Source organism: Psammomys obesus, unplaced genomic scaffold, assembly GCF_907164565.1.
Source record: "Psammomys obesus unplaced genomic scaffold, mPsaObe1.curated_primary_1811, whole genome shotgun sequence".
Classification (NCBI taxonomy): domain Eukaryota; kingdom Metazoa; phylum Chordata; class Mammalia; order Rodentia; family Muridae; genus Psammomys; species Psammomys obesus.
The window spans coordinates 32,010,072-32,030,011 of NW_026585504.1; the positions used below are offsets into that span (position 1 = coordinate 32,010,072).

At 44.4% G+C, this 19,940-nt stretch overlaps 1 protein-coding gene across 1 annotated transcript in view; it reads right to left on the minus strand.

Annotated features, from left to right (window-relative positions):
* The window catches only part of Pamr1 (peptidase domain containing associated with muscle regeneration 1), an 85,738-nt gene that overhangs the window by 31,726 nt on the left and 34,072 nt on the right, over positions 1-19,940 (minus strand). Inside the window, exons 4-6 of the mRNA XM_055604241.1 lie at positions 5,396-5,510; positions 3,634-3,851; positions 753-860 (exon numbers count right to left, since the gene is read on the minus strand). Coding sequence (XP_055460216.1) covers positions 753-860; positions 3,634-3,851; positions 5,396-5,510 — 441 coding nt within the window. The remainder of the gene's footprint in view (positions 1-752; positions 861-3,633; positions 3,852-5,395; positions 5,511-19,940) is intronic.

The window sequence follows — 19,940 nt, forward strand, 5'->3', positions numbered from 1 at the left end:
TTTTGGTGTGGATTATTTGTTGGAGTTGGTTTCTCCCGGTTTCCACTGTTTGGAGGGCCCCAGGCTCCTGAGTTCTGTTATTACTCTGCTTTTGGCTATCCATAAGAACCAAAGAGCTAGTGATTTAACAGGAGAGCCAAGACATGACACAGGACTAAAGTTGTAGTTCAGTGGAAAAGTGTGTGCTTAGCATGCATGAAACCCTAGCACCCAAACCAAGAAGGAGGCAGAAGAGAGAGGGATGAAAAAGAGATTATATCTTGGGGGACTAGAGAGATAGCTCTATGGGTAAATCACTTGCCCTGCAGGCATGATGGCATGAAATACATTCTCAGCATCCATTTATTAAAAAAGTCATCATGACAATACACATCTGCAGTCCCAGCCAGACTAGCCAATCAGTGAATCCCAGATTCAGTGGAGAAAAATAAGTAGGAGAGCATTAGAAGAAAATACCCAAGATCAAACTCTGGCCTCTACAGGTTTCTAACTCTCTCTCTCCCTCTCCCCCTCCCACTCTGCCTCCCCACCCCTCACACACCCACACACACATAATGGAGACAACAACAATAACTAATGGAGACAACAACAATAACAACATCTACAACTCAGGCGCCCATACAATGTGCCATCTCAGACAGACCACTGGAGACACCAAGAAACTACAGTGCTGTGAGCCCCCTTGTCCCTCTGTACTAAAAAAAAAAAAAAAGTCCACTAACACCTTAAATTCCACTGGTAGGCATACTCACGGTTTTCGCAGCGCTGCCCAGTGTAGCCAGCCAGGCAAGCACACCTGTAAGACCCAGTTGCATCAAGGAGGCATGTTCCATCGTGGAGACAAGGGGACGAGGAACACGCTGAAAGAGAAAGGCAGCCATCCCTCAGTGTCAATGCCAGTTGTGCATCCATCATCTCAAGTCTGTAACATGAACCAACATGTTTTCCCCAGCCTCTTACTGAACTCATGCTGCTGGGATTCGAGAATGCAGAAAACGAGTGGCTGTGAAACCCCAAGCCATGCTGATACCGTTTGAAGTGTCTCAAGCACCCAAGGTGTGCTCAAGATACCCACATGTGGTCTGAGAAACATAAGTCAGACACATGGGAGCATCACACCAATGAGAGCCACGTCATGTGGTATCTGTCCCACGGGGACTAGCAGGTTCCTCCTCCCGATTCTACGAACAGCCAACAGCTGGAGAAAAAGAGAATCTCAGTGGTGTAGCTGTGTGCAAATTGCACAGGCAGCTTCAGCGATGCAGCCTTTGGGAACCATCACCCACGCTGGCATATGGTTCTGGAGTGGCACATCTCCTGTAAGGATCCCCTCATCTATGCTACTGCAAGAAACCCTAATTACTTTAGACTCCCCAAGACTCAACAGGTAATGGCTCAGATTTTTTTTCTTTTCTTTTTACTGCAGAACTTCTTGCTTCAGTGGCCTAGTGTGCAGATGAAGTTTTAAGAACACATAATATTCAGTCTCTCCTAATCTTACCAAAGCTCAGGACCTGTGATTTACTGAGCATCTTAGTGACTCTTTTTTTTTTTTTTAATCTACAAAAGCCAATGGGAAACATTAGTGCATGTTAGCCATCATTTCTAAATTCATTTATGTTTATGTAGAAGAACTTTATCCTTTGACTCGGTTCAGTGAAATAGTAGTGAGGGCCCTGGAGAGGTATAGAGATGCACAGGACTTCTAAACTAGATCAAGCCTACAGAAAGGAGAGTACAATGACTTTAACCCAAAAGCATAATGTAGTTAGCTTATGTAGACAAAAGAAGTGCGGCAGGGAAGTCAACAAAGGGCCAAAGACATAGTCCAATGGAGAAAGAGAAAAGTAGCAGAGAAGACAGAATGTGATAGGGGGCCACAGGATAGATAGATTCTGAAGTACAGGTTTGGGACAGGTGACCTTTCCTAGAGGGAATTACTGAAGGGTAAGCAGACAGTTGGGAGTATTTGAGGGGCAGGAGGTGGTACCACCTGCTGTTTACCAATGGTCCTCAGAGGAGGAAGATGTTTCTTCAGTCACAGGGCTACAAGCTAATGTATCCACCCTGGCTTCCTTGACAGCGAGATCTGGCTGCTTGTTCCAAACCTCCACGAATGTTTCTTACTGCGACACCTCAGTCTAGCCTACGGGCGCAGCCACAGAGTAAGTGTCTAGCTGCAGGCTGACCACACTCCAACAGCAAAGGATCTTTCTCTGCACTGCACCAGGAGACACAGCACGAGAGGGAACCAGACACTCAGACAATCAGGAGTATCTGTGCAGAGCTGCTGTGAGCACCATCTTCAAAGAGAGAAGACTAGGCAGCCAGGGTGCTGTTCTTGGTGAAAGGGCACTGCTGAAGGAGCCCTGATTCTGTGACCCCTTACTTCCTCCTTCCCTGAAACTCTCACATGAGATCTTCCTCCCAGGGCCTTCTTGGTAACTAGATTGCCACTGCGCATTTACTGTTTTCCCCCACTAACTCTTACTTGGTAGCTTTAAAAATTGATATTAAAGCAGAATGCTGATGTGTAAAACATGAGAAATCCAGATTCACAAGAAGAGCTGATGTGATTCTTTAAGTTCAGTGTTTTGTCCAGAAGGTCAAATCCTACCTCCAGATAGGATAGCATTGAAGTTGAGCTTGCAATACTCAAGTTAATGACATTTAGTACTGTCGTTTGAATATATATATATATATATATATATATATATATATATATATTTTTTTTTTTTTTTTTTTCTGGGCCTGGAGAGATGGCTCAGAAGTTAAGAGCATTGGTTCTTTTCCAAAGGACACAGGTTCAATGCCCAGCACCCACATGGCAGCTCACAAGTGTAATTCTAGTCCCAGATGACCTGATGCCCTCTTCTGGCTTCTGTAGGCATGCACGTTGTACACAGACTTACATGCAGACCAAACACTTACACACATAAAAGAAATATTTTTAACCCTTATTTTCTGACAGTTCCGCACATGGATATAGTTTGACCATTTTCACACCTCATCGGCCTTTCACACTCCCCTCTTAGGTACTACACCCATTCCTACTTGCATGTCTTTTGTTTGTTTGTGTTGTGTCTGTAATTAATTAAGGTTGCATGCCTGAACACAAGTGGGAGTTATTACTGGAGCATGGGCTTGTCCTTAAGGCTTTTGATATCTGCTTACAGGCTCCTGGCTTAGGCAGTTATTGAGTATTTAGATTATGTGAGCTTCTTTATGGGTTTCTTTATGTGTCCGCCTATCTTTTCTTTCTTTTATTACTTCTTAGAAAACTGAGGCTCAAAAAGGCAGAGGGATCTTTCCAAAGTCACACAGGATTCTTAACCATGAGTAGCCTCTTCACGTGATTGTTATAGTTAAAAACTTGAATAAAAATCCTAGGTTCCACCATCAATACATGATGCAGCCTATCTGCTCTTCAGCCACCTCCTCTAGGGGGCATAATTCCTAGTTCCAGTTTTGGATGAGCTTTGCTAAAAGGAAAAAAAGAAATGTCCTCATCATTCCTCTTTTCCCCTCACTGCGTAGGCTGTTTCTGAGAGCTGGGCATCCTGACTTTAGATAAAGAGTAACATAGAAAGGTGCTTCTATGAGGAAAGCCATTCATTCACCGCTGCTCTTTACCTGTGATCTCCTCAAAGACAGCGTGGAAGCCATCGAAGTTCTTGGAGCCGTCAGAGTGGAAAAGGACGTGGAGTGAAGAACCCGTGCTTCTGATGGGAGCTGGCCGCTCGTTACCACAGAAACGCTTGATAATGGGGCTGTCACTGTTGTCCCCATCACGAACCTCAACGTAGTCATATTGGCACATGTAGTCAAACTCCAGGCTCAACATGCCAAACCTGCATGGGGGGAGGAGGACAGAAGGAGCAGATGGGCCCAGGTCTATCCTGGTGTGAATTCAAGGTCAGATGATGACATCCTGGAGACACTCTGATATAGGAAATAGATAATAAAGAAAGAGGCGTGTGACAGGTGCCAAATAAACCATTTAGGAGTAGAAATTAACTCAAATGGAGAAAAAAAAATGTCTACTGTCACGTAAGACCTCTCTGAGAGCCTGACATCTAAGCCAAGATTTAAATAATACAACGAAGTCAGACTCGTGAAGGTCATGGATGAGTGTGGTCTGAGGAACAGCATCTGGAAGTGCAGATGTCCTAGTGGCAGTAATGAGGGTGGCGTTTATGAGGACCTCACTGCAAGGCTGTGAGTGAAGGCAGGAACAGTGAGAGCTAAGGCCAGCAACGAGAGCCAGAGTTCTGTCCCGTATTCTGGGGAGTTCTGATTTTATTGTGTCTATAGTTGGCCACTGGCAGGTTTCAGCAAGGGGGTAATGGTTGGATTTTCAATATACAAAGATCACAGTCGTCACTCTAGATGGGAGAGATGGTAGCAGTGGTCAAAGCAGAAGCAGGAAGACTAGGCAGGATCCAGGAATCCGGTGATACTTGTGGTAAATTGTGGGAGGCCTTGAGATTATTTCACAGACAGGAAGACAGATTTGCCTACACTGTGGCTGTGGTAGGTGCTGTAAATAGAACACTGGGGATGACCATAGAGCTTTGGGCAGAACAGTCCACATATGCCTCCAAATATTTCCACCATTTCAGTTGTCCCTGGCCAGGAGGCCCATGTTTAAATAAGTGGAATGAAATCGTGTGTTTCTGTGCTTCTTTGAGACTTTTGAATAGCTGACATTTTCTAGATCTTCCATTTTATTTTAAGAGAGGTTTATTTTTGTGCCCTGTGTCTTGGACACACTCTCAGAGGCTCTGAAATAACCATTCGTCTTTGTCTGAATTACTGAAATATTAACTTGTAGCCTTTAGCACTTGCTTCCTCATCCCCACAGACCCAGCCCAGAGCCCATTAAAGCAGGAAGACTATGGCCCATCAATGGCTCCTTGGACCAGATTCCCTCTAGAGAAGCCCAAGCCCAGTTTCAGGGGACACCAGATATCAAGTACCTAGTTTTAGGAAGGACTTAGGGAAGGATCTAGTTTGCTTCTCCCTTTCAGCTTCGGTACCATGTTGCTCCTCTTGAGGGGCAGGAAGCCATTTAAGAAGCCAAATGGCATGTGGCAACATTGGCATGAATTGGTTCACTCAGAAAATGCTTACTGAAAGCTTGTAACCCAGAGGACCAGGGGTGTCAAACACCTCCACCTTCAGTACTGCATAGAGAAGAACAACATCCCCAGAAACCCTATGAGTGATGGAATCATTCTACTCTTTCAGAAAGGGAAAGAAAGAGTCCTTCTAAGAGACAAAACTATGCTATAGTCTGTGGTGTCAGTGTTTCTTCCCTGGTCACCATGACACAGGACCCTCATCCCATCTGTCTCCTTATAGGCTCATGTGCTTTATATACCAAGATCCTTACCTCAGCTGGATGATAAACCCAGGTCTGGCATGAATGGTCCATTCACAGTGAGCATTTAAGGGGTAGCTCTCCAATAGGATCTGACCCTTCGAAGCTCGAAGAACCTGGCCACATCCTGAAAAGAGAAGAAAAAAAAACTGAGACACAGAGAATGGGGTCAACAGAAGAGATATGGGGAAAAACAGCTTTTTAAAGATTTATTTATTTATTTATTTATTATGTATACGGTGTTCTGTCTGCATGTACACCTGCACACCAGCAGAGGGCACCAAGTCTCATTATAGACCGTTGTGAACCACCATGTGGTTGCCAGGAATTGAACTCAGGATGTCTGGAAGAGCAGCCACTGCTCTTAACCTCTGAGCCATCTCTCTAGCTCCAAGAAATTTACTTTGGTTACATCTTAAAGGACAAAATAAAAGAACAAAAGGAAACGGTGTGTTTCTAGGGAATTTGTGTAACTTAATTCATTTATTCCACTCAGTCATCTGGTACCATCCCAGGTTTCCAGTCTTGTCACTGGGAGGCTGAGGCTGGCCTATGCCTGATGTGACGTCCAGAACATCCTATCACCTGCCTCTGTGTGTCTTCATTCATTCTCCTGCTACCTCCTGCAGAAGGCTGACTCTCACATCTCTCTCCTTCCCAACTGGTCAAACAATGTATATGTTACCCTGTTCTGTGACCAGGTGTGGATTTGCTTTGTGACAAACTATGTAATAAATTCTTCCTTAGTGTATGACACTAGAAAAGACAAATGGCATCCATCAGGTGAACTAGACTAATGGTTTTCACATTTTTTTCCTTACCCCCAAGTTCCCTGGTTCAAGCTCTCATTAAGTCTGTCAACTAAAATGGCAAACTGTCTATAAAAGACAAGTTTTTTTGCTAAAGCAGAAGTAAGAGCCAGAAGCATTCCACTTCCTGCTTCCCTGGTCCCATAAAGCGTTTCCAAAGGCAACCCTAAGACTTGGAAGTCCATAACAGGGGAGTTCTTTGAATTGTATGGTAAGGTACATATTAAGGTACATTTCTGAAAAATTGTGGTAAACATTTTCAGTTGATTTTATGTAAAATATCATGGGAGTAATGTAAACAAACAGTTTCCATTAGCTGGTTACAAATTATAACCCAGCGAGCTAAAGGGAGCCTATTCCCTGTTGCTGTAAATGAAGTTTCGTTGGGCTGGGTGTGGTGGTGCACACCTGTGATCCCAGTACCCAGGGAGGCTGAAGCAAGAAGAGGCTTAACGATATCCTAGGTTACAGAGCAGGACACTATTAAAAAACAGCAACAAACACAAAATGTTCTTGCCTACAGCCATGCACATCCACTAGTTAGTACACTGTATTTGGCTCTTCAGCCAAATTCACCATAGTAAATAATAGCTGAGTAGTCACAGGAGACAGTCAGATCTCAACAAATGAAAATACTTACCATCTACAGCATCATAGGGGAAAATGATCTACCCCAGTTCTCTACAGAAATCGAGATACATCAACTGTAGACATACTGTAGTCTATAGTTACATTTCAGAGCCAACCTTCTGAAAAGCTAACTCCAACGCTAATAAGAGAAATGGAAATGTCAGTAGGTTCTCATCCATGACAATATGACAGTAGAAATATGAATATGGTCATAGGAAAAGATCCTACACCCTACTTTTGACATGGGTTAGGCCCAAGACTTTTGTTAATGGCTAAGATGTGTAATTTTTTCTTCGCCGAGATGTGTGGCTGCTGCCCTACTCCGCCATGAAAAGCATCATCCACTGCTGTCCACTGTGAGGCCCTGTGAAGACACAGCCTCCTCCAAGCTGTCCCGCATACATCCTTACCACCCAGCATTTTATTCCCCACACAACTGCCAAACCTGTCTTTTTTTTTTTAATCTTAAATCAGATGGCACACTCTTGATATAACTTCATCAAAGTTTATCCCCTCTGCGAGCACCTTCCCGTGTATTATACAGCTATTCCCTCTGCATTGAAACATTCCTTTTGGAGGAGGTTGGTAAGACTAATGAAGTAGAGGAATCTTGTGAGATGAAACTTACAAAACTCAGGATGTTACGGAAATTTACAAGGTTCACAAGGCTCCTTCCCCAATGTTATAAAAGTACTAACGATTGCTGTGGAGAGAAGAGTCTCTGATGGGTTAAGCTGCCTGTCATTTGTGCAGCACACAGTCACCTATTCTAGGTACTTTATTTATTTTATATTATATTTTATTTTTGTGATGCAGCTGTCTTTGGGTCACCCACACTCCTATAAATAACTCTGCACATGTACTCCTGCTGTAAGTAACCCAGGAAAGCTCACTGACTCATCTTTGCCCTGTCTGGAGTGGCCAGACAGTTGTTCACATCTCCCCAGGGAAAGTCACACAACATGAGGGCATTCACAGCCTTGCCTTGTTGACTAGGTGACATTACCGCTTAGTTCCCTTATTGATCCCACCCATCTGCCTGCCCATTCTGCTCCAGCCACATCAGCCTTCCTAACACCAGGCCTTGAGCTTGCTTCAGGTTCAACCTAGGAAACTCATTGGCTCTGTTCCTCTGCCAACTAAGCTCAGCTGCCACTTATTCACAGAGCCCTTCCTCAGCCATCTGTGGAAATGCCCCCACCCCCACACTGCTTCTAAGGTATAACTTCATCATGTTTTGTCTTCTTTATAACACATGCCACAAAGTTGAAATTATTTTATTTTACTTCCTTAGCTACTTTGGTAGAGTTGGGGTCCTTTGCTAGCTTGTAAGCTAGAATAGTACCTGGAATGTTTGAGGAAGAAAGGAAGAGAGGAAGGAAGGAAGGAAGGAAGGAAGGAAGGAAGGAAGGAAGGAAGGAGAAGGATAAAGCTGTTATAAGTCAGTCTCTGGCTTGAAGCTGTACCAGGCTCATCTTATTAAACTCTCTTGATAAACATGGAAAATAATATCCATCTTCCCATTGCCTGGGAATAAGGGAGTAATGCGCTCAAGCTCGGATGGCCAACAGAAGGCCCTGCAAGTCCCTGAGCAAGCACAGAAATGTCAAGGTCTGTCCTTTGGGGCTCAGTTTCAACGTCACTAGCTGTGCAGCTTTGGACAGGTGACTTCCCCTCTCTAAACCTCCATCAACCTCAGCCCAATGTGAATAGAGCAGTATGTAGGCCATATGGTTTGTGAGGTTTCAGACAAATTGTGTATGGAAGTGGTAACAGAAAAATCTGTGAAAATCAGCCATTGCTACTGCGTGGCAGAGCAGGGATTTGAACATGGATCTGTCTAGCTCAGGTAGTGGGTCTTAAATGATGCATTGTAGTACCTTAGAGACTTTCTGATCTCTTCCACTGCATTAGGAATCGGCAAGAGCTTTCCTCAGCTTCCAGAGTACCACAGGTGAAGTGTCCCCAACCGGAAGCACACATTCTTCCTGCACACCTCACTCTTTCTCTCGCCCACATCTGCCCATCTGCTGCAAGGCTTAGGAAGTGCTACGTGCTACATTGGGTGTGAGAGACAAAAAAAGAAGCTTCCCCGCACAGCCACAGCCCTTCAGAGCCTGGCAGCTTCCCAGCCTGCAAGGTGTTAAAATCCCAGCTCCCCTACAAATCTTCTGCCCGGAGCCCCAAGTTAGAAGCAGCTTGAAGGCTGCCAGACTGCTTCCGGTTACATCCCTTCCTCATTGTGGAAGATGGAATCAGACAGTCAGTATCTGTGGGCCCTCCCCATCCCAGTCTCCTTGGTAAAGCTAGGACAGCTAGAGGATTTCATGCAGCCCCTGGAGGGATTGGAGCCCCAGTTCCACCCGGGGTAGGCTGGACCACTTATGCCTGCCCTAGAGCTGTTCTCCAGAGGCAGCCGGAGTTGCAAAGCATATGCAGGGGCTGGGCTCTTCACTGTGTTGTTCTGAAGAGGAGGGAATATTTGGCTCCAAGGGGAGGAAGTTTCCAGCCAACCAAAGAGAATGAGGCCACTTTCTGGAAATGTGCTTGAAGAGGAGGCACTGGGCAGAAAGGAAAAGAAGGCACCCCACTCCTTCCCCTATTAGGGGCTACCTCAGCTCCCTTCTCACTTCTGCCTCTCCTCTGGGGCTGGCTGATCTGGGTGCAGAAACAACAACTAATACACCTCTCTGCCCAGGATGGAACAGTGAATACAGCCAGAGCCTCTGCCAAGGAAGTGCCACTGGCCAACCAGGCAGGTGGTCCTGAGTTAAAAGACCAGAGCAGGCTCAGGGCCCAGAAGGCGTGCTTAGGTTCCCTAATGATGCCTTACTGTGTGTAAGCATGCCCGATTGTGGTGTGTGTGTGTGTGTGTGTGTGTGTGTGTGTGTGTGTGTGTATGTGTGTGTGTATGTGTGTGTGTGTGTGTGTGGTGTATCATCAGACCATCCCCCAAAGCTTACAAACCCCAAATTCACCACTGTTACCGCCCATCATGGATGGGGTGGACTGACCTTGCTTCCACTCACAGAATAGAAAGGAAGTCTTCCTTAATTTCCAAACTAGTAAGAGAACTGGAAGGTTCCCCACAGAAATGAACACCCCAATGTTCACAGAAGGCTCAGCTTCTCCAGCATTAGGCTGGGGGAGGAGGTGGCAAGAGAGAAGTGGTTTGATTTTGTTTTTCTTTAATCTTCCCTCTTAGAGGATAAAGGACTTAAAGAATCTGTTCAGACAGCAGGGCACTGGTGCCGTCTTTCCTCTTTCAAAGATGACTCCAAGTAGAACTGGGTCCATGAAAACAGCTTGGGCTTGAACCCTTGATGAGTTCACTATTATCTAAGCCAGTGTTTGTCATTTGGAGGTGAAAAGAACAGTAGTACCTGACGTCATGACTTCTCTTATTTCCTTGTTTGAAGGATTAAATCAGATTTTTTTTTTCAAGACAGATTCTCATGTAGTCCATGCTATTGTTGACCTTGTTAGCTGAGGCTGAGGTTGGCCTTGAACTTCTGATCCTTCTCTTCCCACTCGCCGAGTAAGAGCTTTCCACAGGTACATCTTCTCCATGCCTATTTCATAGGTATTTCTGGGGATCAAACCTAGGTCCACTTGTGCTGGGCAGGTACTCTACCAAGTAAGTTCTGACTTCATCCCAGGTTGTCAGCATTGTACCTGCTTATTAAAGATGCTCTGTATATGCAACCATTTAATTCTTTCTATGCAATCCTATCTGGACCATAAGATAACATAACTTAACATAAGATTTCCAGGGAGAGCTCAGGCTCTTCCCTATACTCCAGAGCTTATGGGAGCCACGTGGTGACATTGGCTAGAACCCAGCAGACCCAGCAGGTACACAGTTGGCAGAGACAAGGCCTAATGATGACATATTAATCTGCCAGCACACTAGGCTGGGGGCAGAAAGGAAGCCTGAACTTCATGTGTGCCTCCAGCTACCCAACCATCACCTTGCAAGTCCTCAGACAGGCCCTCAGAGCCATGACCTGAGCTGTTCCTGTTCTCCAGGGGTGGTTCAGTAGCGATGAGAGACAGGTTCTGCTGCCCAGCTTCTGGGTCCCTATCTTGGCCTAATCACTTCCAGCCGTGTGACAATACCTCCTCTAATCCATCCCTTCTTGGCCTGAATGCAATAGTGTCCTTGTCTATAAAATGGCTCTGATGAGGACTGCAGTGAAGTCTAAATGAGACTGTGTGCGGGGGTATTTAGGACAATGCCTAGTTCACAGTAAGTGACGAGTATAGGCTTTGCTTTGATTGGGACTCTTATCTCCATCAGCAACGCTAGAAGTCCACTAGTGACTTTCCAAGCTGTGATTTGGCCTAAAACCCCAGCCAGCCTGTCACTTTATGAAGACTGCTGATTGAATTATTTCTGTACTTAGTAGCACATCTGTGCGGGAGCTCAGTGCCCCCCTGTACCCTATAGCATTGTCTTGTTCACCTCTTTATAAGTACCGAGCTGGTGCCCAATGAATTGTTAACCGAATGGGAGACTACATCAACTAATTTAGCAGCTCCCTGCCCAATCAAAGCACTTCAAAGCCCCTTCCCCCTAACTCACATGTGTTATGACTTCAGTTAAAATGCCTGTTTAGCAAGAAAATTATGTACCACTCTGAGCGAGGAGATATTTCCTGATGGGCTCATCTCCAAAAATGCACATTATGTCACCTTGGCAATCCAGTGAAAAAGACAGGAACTGGAGGGGGCTAGAAAAGAAAACTAGACTGATTGCCTTCAGACCCCATTACCCTCTTTTGCCCTCCCCCACCAGACTCCCCCCCCATAAACTTGTTACAGTGAAAACCAGTCATTTATACAATTAACGTACACTAATAAAAAAGTAACTTTGAGGACTTTGTGTGGATTATCTCTGGCTGCAGTTTAGTTGATTTTTGTTGACCCAGTTTTAGTTCTCTGATTCTTCCTACTCCTTGGTTCCCTTCAACTGACGTTTTTTGTTGTTATTTATTTCAAATGCTGCGCTTGTAGTTCTTAGATGCTCGCTTTGTTCTCTTAGTTTTCTGGCGTTTCTCTTATGTTAGTTCATTAAGGGCCATATTTTCTTATAGATCCCTTAATATAATTATTTTAAAAGTATTCAAAGTTCTGGTCTGAACGTTCCACTATTTGATCATCTAGAAACTGCTTCGCTCGGCTAATTGTTCTTCTTACTGTAGTTTTGTTCGTTTTACAACAGGAAATCACAAGCAGTGCATCACCTGTTTGGATTAGGAATGCCCTCTCTTTTGTTAGCCATGTAAAATGAAGGTTGCCCAGTTTGACTCAGTCAGGTCAGGAGTTAGCATTTGGGATGACACTGAGGCATTGGTTCCACCAGAAGGCATTTGAAACCCAAGCACCAGAAGCCCTATAAAATCTTGATTTCTTCCAAGTCCTCCTCTCTCCAACTCCCACCACTTTCCAGACTAGGGCTTACGAGGCTGTAAGACCACAGGTTTATGAATTTGCACATATCCTCCAGGGATCTGCTGTCTAACCTAACCCTTCTCAATTAACAAAACTTCTTTTCAGGCAACAGTAGGTGGAAATTGCGTTTGCTTTAGGTTTCTGCTCCAACATGCTGGCTCATAAGACGACCAAAAGCCTGGTTTCTGCTTTTCCTCTGGCAAACACAGCCTTCCTCTGTACCCTGCCTTCTGCCAGCTTCAGCAGCCAGCTCCAGAGACCAAGCATCCTACATTGTCATTCACCTGGGAAATAAATCCTTCCTCTGAAGATTGAAGTGTTTCAGGTTCTATGTTCACAGATATATGACGGCTTTAAGGAAGATTGTGATTGTGTTCATATATCAAAAGCACATACATACACACAGACAAATAAGCAAAAAAAAAAATGCCCTCATTTTTATGGCTCTGGGTTAGTAAGAAGACTAGTATGTTTCTAGTTTTATTTCTATTACTGTGTTAAAATACCCTGTCAAAAAGGCAATTTAAAGGAGAAAAGTTAATTTGGCTTACAGTCCCAGGTTATAGTCCATATCAGAAAAGTCACAATGGCAGGAGCATGGGGCAGCTATGCACATCCACAGACAAGAAGAAAGAACAGTGATGCATGCATGCACGCTTTCTGGCATGCTTGCTTGCTAGCTTTCTCGTCTCTTATATTGTTCCAGACTCACTGCTTAGGGAATGGTGCCACCCACAATGGGCTGAATCTTCCTACACCATTTAACAATTAAGACAGTCCTCTGCAGATGTGCCTACAGGCCAACCTGATGTAGATAAATTCTCATCAAGACTTTGTTCCTTGGGGATTCTATGTCATATCAAGCTGAGAGTCAAAACAAACCAGTATAAGCATTAACTATTTATGAGTACTTATTTCTCAGACTAAGGGATTTATAGACAGTTCTTCATTTAACTGTTATGCACACACACACACACACACACACACACACACACACACACACAAAGGATCATTATTGTCTCTATTCATAAAAAAAGAAGAAACTGTGATTAGCAAATTTGTCCACTCCAAGTCCAGACTGCAAAACACTTTATGATCCCCTCCTCACTGTAGACCCAACTGTGTATTGTCCCTTCCCTGGAAAAGGCAGAACACAGAAAGCCATAGAAAGATGATCTGGTTTTCAATAAGTGATCCCTGTCTCCATGTCTCTGTCCCTGACCCCCACCCCACCTTTCCATGTTCCTCTGATCCTTCCCCTCTCAAATTTTCTTTTAATCATTTCTGGTTATGGCTCACACATTAGCCTGCATACAAATCATCTCAGATGTCTTGCCCTCAAACATTTTGGGGCATGGCTCACAGCCAGTTCCTCTGCTCCTCTGCCTCTGTCCAAAACATAAGTAAGAAGATAAACGTATTAGGGGGCCATAATCTCTCCCCATAAATCCTCTCATCTGGGTTGCTTTCCTAACCTTCTTAGATCCCCAATATCCTTCAGGGGTTGAAGCATTGGGATTCCTGTGGTATTGGCTACAATATCACATAGTAACATCCTTACAGCTCCAGGTTCTCTTATGGCTCCTATGGGTGCGTGAGCAAGGAGCAGCCTGAGGGCCAAGTTAAAAAGATATCATTCTAAGATGAAACGGGATCCCTATCCTTCATCCTGTATAAAAATCAACTCCGAATGGATCTAAGATCTTAATGTAAGGCCTGAAACTCTGAACCTGTTAAGGAATGTAGGAAAATGATTCAGGATACAAGAATAGGCAAAGACTTTCTGAAGAAGACGTCAGTCGCTCAGAAAATAATGCCACCAATTAAAAAGTTTCTGCACAGCAACGGAAATAGATAATCAAGTGGGGGAAAAAAAAGTCTACAAAATGGTAAGAAATCTTCACGAGCTATCTGTCTGAGATAGGAATAATATCTAGAATACACAAAGAACTCAAAAATCTAAATAGTAAGAAACCAAACAACTCAAACCACGTGAAGATTCCATCACCTCCAAGTTAGAATGGCAGTCACTAAGAAAATGAATCACAACAAATATCAGCAAGAACGTGGTCAAGATGAAACCTTTACACATTGCTGAAAGGGAAACAAGCAAGTCCAGTTGTTATGATGTTTCCTCAAAGGAAAAAAAAAAAACTGAAGCTAGAACCATGTGACCCAGTTCTGTCACTCCTGGTTGTTCAACTGAAGGACTCCAAGCCAACACATAACAGAGACACTTGCACATTGATGAGCGTTGCAGCATTAGTCCCAATGCCTAAGTTATGGAACCAACTTTGTGTCCAACCACGTGGCAATGAATAAAGACACATGGCCCATATACACACTCAGAATTTTCAGCCACAAAGAAGGCCAAAGTTGTTACTTGCAAGAAAATGGATTCAGAAAGAAAGAAAAACACAAAGAAACAAAGAAAGAGACCAGATACAACTGGAGACATCATATTAAGCAAATTAAGCCAGTCTTAGAAAGACAAATATCATATGTTTCTCTAAAATGTGGTTCCTGTATTTTATGTAAATATATAAAAATTATGTATGTTTATATGACATGGACGTAGAAGTGAACAGGGACTAACAGAGAATTGGGAGTGAGAAAGAAGGAGTGGGGCTATGGAGAAAATATATTCAATGTACAATGTTTACTGTGTAAAATTGTCCTTAGGTAATACCGTACCATGTGCAGTGAATATATACTATGAAAAGTAAATTTAAAAAGAGAATCAAAACATCTGTCCTCCTGCCACAAAAGTCCCACTCCAGAAGCCAACCCTGGAGGTAAGCAGAGTGGTTCCACTTAAGCCAACTTTCACTACGATGAATGAATGTGCAAGGGAGACTGGGGAGAGCTGGGAGAGCAGAGCAGTGCATGCACTGTGGAGAGAGGCAGAACTGGAGAGGTGATGACAGTGACGGGTGTGAGAGAGAGCTGAGGTCGACAGTGGAGCAGGTCATTGCCCAGTGGGGCCAGTGGGATAGTGCGCAACAGCCTGGAGCTGATGCAGGCTCAGGCCCTTCTGGTGCCACTCCACCCTGGCTCTAAGCAATGATGGAGGTCAAAGATGAGGAACGGTTCATTTTCTGGATCAAACCTCCTCAAAGGACCACCACAGTCCATGATGCCACTGAGGACCATCTGTGGGTCCACGGTCCTACTGCAGATAGGGGCCAGTTCATGGTCTGTGCTGTCACCAGAAACCATGACGAGGCCATGATCTGAGCTCCAGAACAAAGAGCAAGGAAGCTACTTTGACAGTGATATCGATGACCACAGGAATACAAGTGGGTCAGAGGAACATGGAAGGTGTCTGTGACAACCCCAACTCCCATCCCAATCCCCTCCTAAAAGAATAACAGCCTAAAAAAGAAAGCCATCAAAGAGAACTCTTTAAAATGTAATAAAAATGCTGAAGATTTGCTCCCCACAATCGATGGCTTCTGGCGGGAGGTGGGGAGGCGTGCAGGTGGAGAAGGACTCAGATTTCTTTAGTGGGATGGCCACTGGGAGTTTGCCGATGCTCCAGTAAGTATACAGACAACACAATTTGTACTTGTTTGTTTTGTGTTGCTGTTGCTGCCGCTGCTGCTGCTGCAGCTGGGGGGGTTGGAGGTCACATTGTGGGGTGGACATGGAAGGACTGGGAAGTGGGTGTGACCAGGGAATATGACGTGAAAACCCTAAAGAATCAATAAAAACACTGTTTTCAAAAAGAAGGAGGAGGAGGAAGAGAAGAAGACGAAAAGGAAAAAGTAGAAGAAAGAGAAGCCAGCTTTTTAGTCTAAGGCGCTCTGATGAAAACCTTGCTATTAATTTTAGATACTAGCCCCTCAAATAGCCAGCACTTAGTCCCAGCCCTGAGTGCTTCACTGAAAGGAACCCAAAGTCACAGAGAAGTGGCTGGTTTCAGGACCTGGGAGAGAAGCACAAGTGAACCTGAATTATGGGAACTGAAAAGGGGAGGGGATGCTCAAAAACAAGTGGAGATTTTTTTTTTTTTTTTTTTTTTTTAATATTCACTGGCAATTGGGAGTCAGAGGCAGGCAGAGCTCAAGGCCATCTTGGTCTACAGAGTGAGTTATAGGACAGCCAATGCTACACAGAGAAACCCTGTCTCGAAAAACCAAACCAAACCAAACCAAAAACAAACAAACAAATTATCTTCACTGGCCAAATCTGAGGTTCAGAAATAAGAACTAGTCAGGCATCAGGAAATACAGCTGTCATCCAAGCACTTGGAAGGATAAAGTGGGAAGAGAGAGGTTTCCAGGCCATCCCATGCTATGTCCTAAGACCTTGTCTCAAAAATAAAACAAAGGGAGAGAAGGTTATTCCAATATTACAAAACATAAACTATTAACATTTGTAGTATAGAAAAAGAGAAATAATGTCACATTTTAGAAAATGATAATTGGTGAGTTCAGGTAGACAATATAGACTCAGAGAGTTTTTTCAACTCTGTAGACTTGAAATTAGTCTAACCTAAAAGGAGAGAAAGAACAAAGATTTTTCTTTTAATAATATTGCACCCCTGGCTCCCAGCATGGATAGTTTGAGACCACCAACCTGTCTTTCTCGAGCAGGAAAATTAAAATGAGTGAGTTCTGGGCTCAGGCACCAGACATTCTCTTGGAGACTAGAATCTGACTGTAGCAAGGGGTGAAACAACCACATGCTGAGTTTTAAGACTGTTATGAGGTAGGCTAATATTATCATCAATACGGACAGTTAACAAGTTAAGGTGCCATTCCGTCTCTCCAGTGCTAAATGCTCTAATGCTTTCATATGACCTGATGCCTTTCAGTGTTGACCTGCCTTTTCCCTTTCTTGTTAAGGCTGTCTATCATTTACAGGAAGGGAAATGGTACGTACCCTACAGGAAAGAAGCCCTCCTCTTTCAGAATAAAGGACAGATGGAAAGGATTGTGTGATCGCCATCTACTGGGAAAATTCTGGTACTGCCTCGTAACTCCTGTATTGTGCCCCAGTCAGAACCCAAGAATCCAGTCCCTTCTTCACAGAAGGCAGCATAATGCCCAAGTCCAGTTAGACAGTCAGCAGAAAGACATATGAATCACTTCTCCTCTTTTTGTTCGCTTCGAATCTGTGCAGTGACAGAATGAAACATCAGCAAAAAGAACCTGAGAACACAAAACCTGTGTCTTCTTGGGTTTGACTTTGTTTCTACAGATGGAATTTGCCTTTCTTGAGGACTCACTGTAACACTCCATTTTGTGCCTGTGACTGTGATGACACACACCGTGTGGAACGAGGCTTTCAAAACAGGCAGAATGCAATCACACCTTCCATGTGTCCAACACAGAATCAGATGCGGAGAGAAATCTGGCCCTTCCTCTGTTTGTTTAATTCACAGAATGAACTGCCTTCCATGTTTGTTTTTACTTCTTGTTGTTTTTATCTTCCTTGGCTGACTGGCAGGTTCTACGATGGAAGTTAAGATGGAAGAGACCGTGTCTATCTGCTTCTCGTTATGTGCCCAGTACCCTGAGACCATTCTTTGGAATGAATCTCCCTATTGATGATTTAAAAAAAAAAAAATCACAAACTTCCTGCTTAGCCTGTCTGGTGGGATGGTTATGTGCCCTAAGCCAGGTCTGTGGTCCTTCAGGAAGCCTGACTCCTAGAGCGGTGCCATCAGTAAGCCAGCCAGAGCAGCCGGCTGTCATTCTGAGGCTCCACCCAACATGCAACCAACACAGCCTTTAGGAAAGGCCACTCATGGGATATCTCTGGGTACCTGCTTTTCAGATGAACTTGAGGTCCCTAGTTACTCTTCCATTGTGCACATGTGTGGCATCTTGCCCCTTCAGCTCCTCTCATAACTTGCTCTCTTTCCTCGCCACCCAGCCACTGAGTTGGCACTCCTGACTAATAGTCTTTGTGCATGGTGCTACTCTGCTACATGGGCCTTAAAAGATTTTGCTAGAATTACCTGTCAGGGGTCACTTTTCTGACTGGGTGGGTTAGTTTTTGCCGATTTGACACAAACTAAAGTCACCTGGAAAGGGGAGCGTCAGTTAAGAAATTGCCCCTCTCAAACTAGTCTGTGGACTTACTGCTGTGGGAAAGCTCACTGTGGGTGGTACCATTCCTGGGAAGATGAGCCTGGATGTAGAAGAAAGGCAACTGAGTAAGCCAGGGGGAGCAGGCCAGTAGGCGGCATTCTTCATGATCTCTGCTTCAGTTCTTGCCTGTGATTCCCTCAGCAATGAATGGAATAAGCCCTCCTCCTCTATCCTGAGGTTGATTTTGGTTATAGTCTTTTTTCACAGCAACAGAAGGGAGATTGATATACCCATCGGACCAGCGATATACCAAGAATCCAAATGGAGTTCAAAGGCTGAGCTCTACCACATGAGGCCCTCTACAGTTTGATCTGGCCTACTTTTCCACTCACCTCTCAGCACTCCTCAGTACCATCACATACAGCCAGCCAAACCGGAAATCACTGCTTGCCTGAAGATGCTCTGCATTTTTATACCCCGACCTTTCCATTCCCTCTGCCCAGAGCACTGTCCTATTTTTCCAACCCCTGAGCAAGGCCATCACTCAACCATCCCTTGTCAGAAAAGTCCCTTATTTTTGCTACAGACAGAGACCACTGGGGGGAAAAAAAACACAACCAGTCAGCATACAATTCCAATAGATGAATCTACAGGAGGACATTAAGGAGTGGGGGGCAAAATGATTATAAGAGCCCGAGGAGTTTGCTCTGAAATTGTGTTTTCTAATGTCAGAAGTTACAGCTGTTAAGTCTCACCACATGACTGCATAAGGATGACACCGATGAACATGCCAAACTGGACAGAGAAAACCCCACAAGGCCTCAACCATATATAAGAACTGTAGACTACAGTGGGAGAGGTGGCCTTCCCCAGGGAAGGTCACACAAGTTGGCTGTCTAATGCCAAATGGTCAGCCCTGAAAACATACACACACGTGCCTTTATACAGACTGAACAGGTTATGTTTAGAAACATAGATGTATATACATATATGTATGAAATAATAATTAGGGTTTTTTTAAGAGTCTAAAGATTTGAAGGGGAGCAGGGAAGAGTGAATGGGAGAGTTTGGGGGAAGGAAAGGGAAGGGGAAAATATTGCAATCAAATTATAATTTCAAGGACGTGCCCGATATGACTCTATGTCTGTGTAATTGTCTACTTAACTGTGGTCTCAGAGCACTAAGTCCAACCCAAGCTCATAGCTCATCCGTGACTCCCACTGCACTTGAATAGCATCTAAACTCTTTACCTAACTTACCTGCAGGGCCACACACGATTGAATCTCTGCTTTCCATTTCACCCACACATAGTCCCAATATAATCCAAAGCAAGCGAGAACCCCAAAGTTGTCTTATTTACAGCAAACCCCAACATGAAATCTGAAGGCATGCATGGTGTTTCTCTGTGTGTGTGCGTGTGTGTGCATGCTCATGTATCTGCATGTGCGTGGATATCAGAGGAGCTTGGCTGTCATTTCTCAGATACTGTTCACCTTTGTTTGTTTGTTTGTTTTTGTTTTAATCTATGGGCGGCCTTACACTCACCAAGTCGATTAAGCTTGGCCATCTGCTATCTCCAGCCATCCACCTGTCTCCAACTCCCCAAAACCACCATTCCCAGCA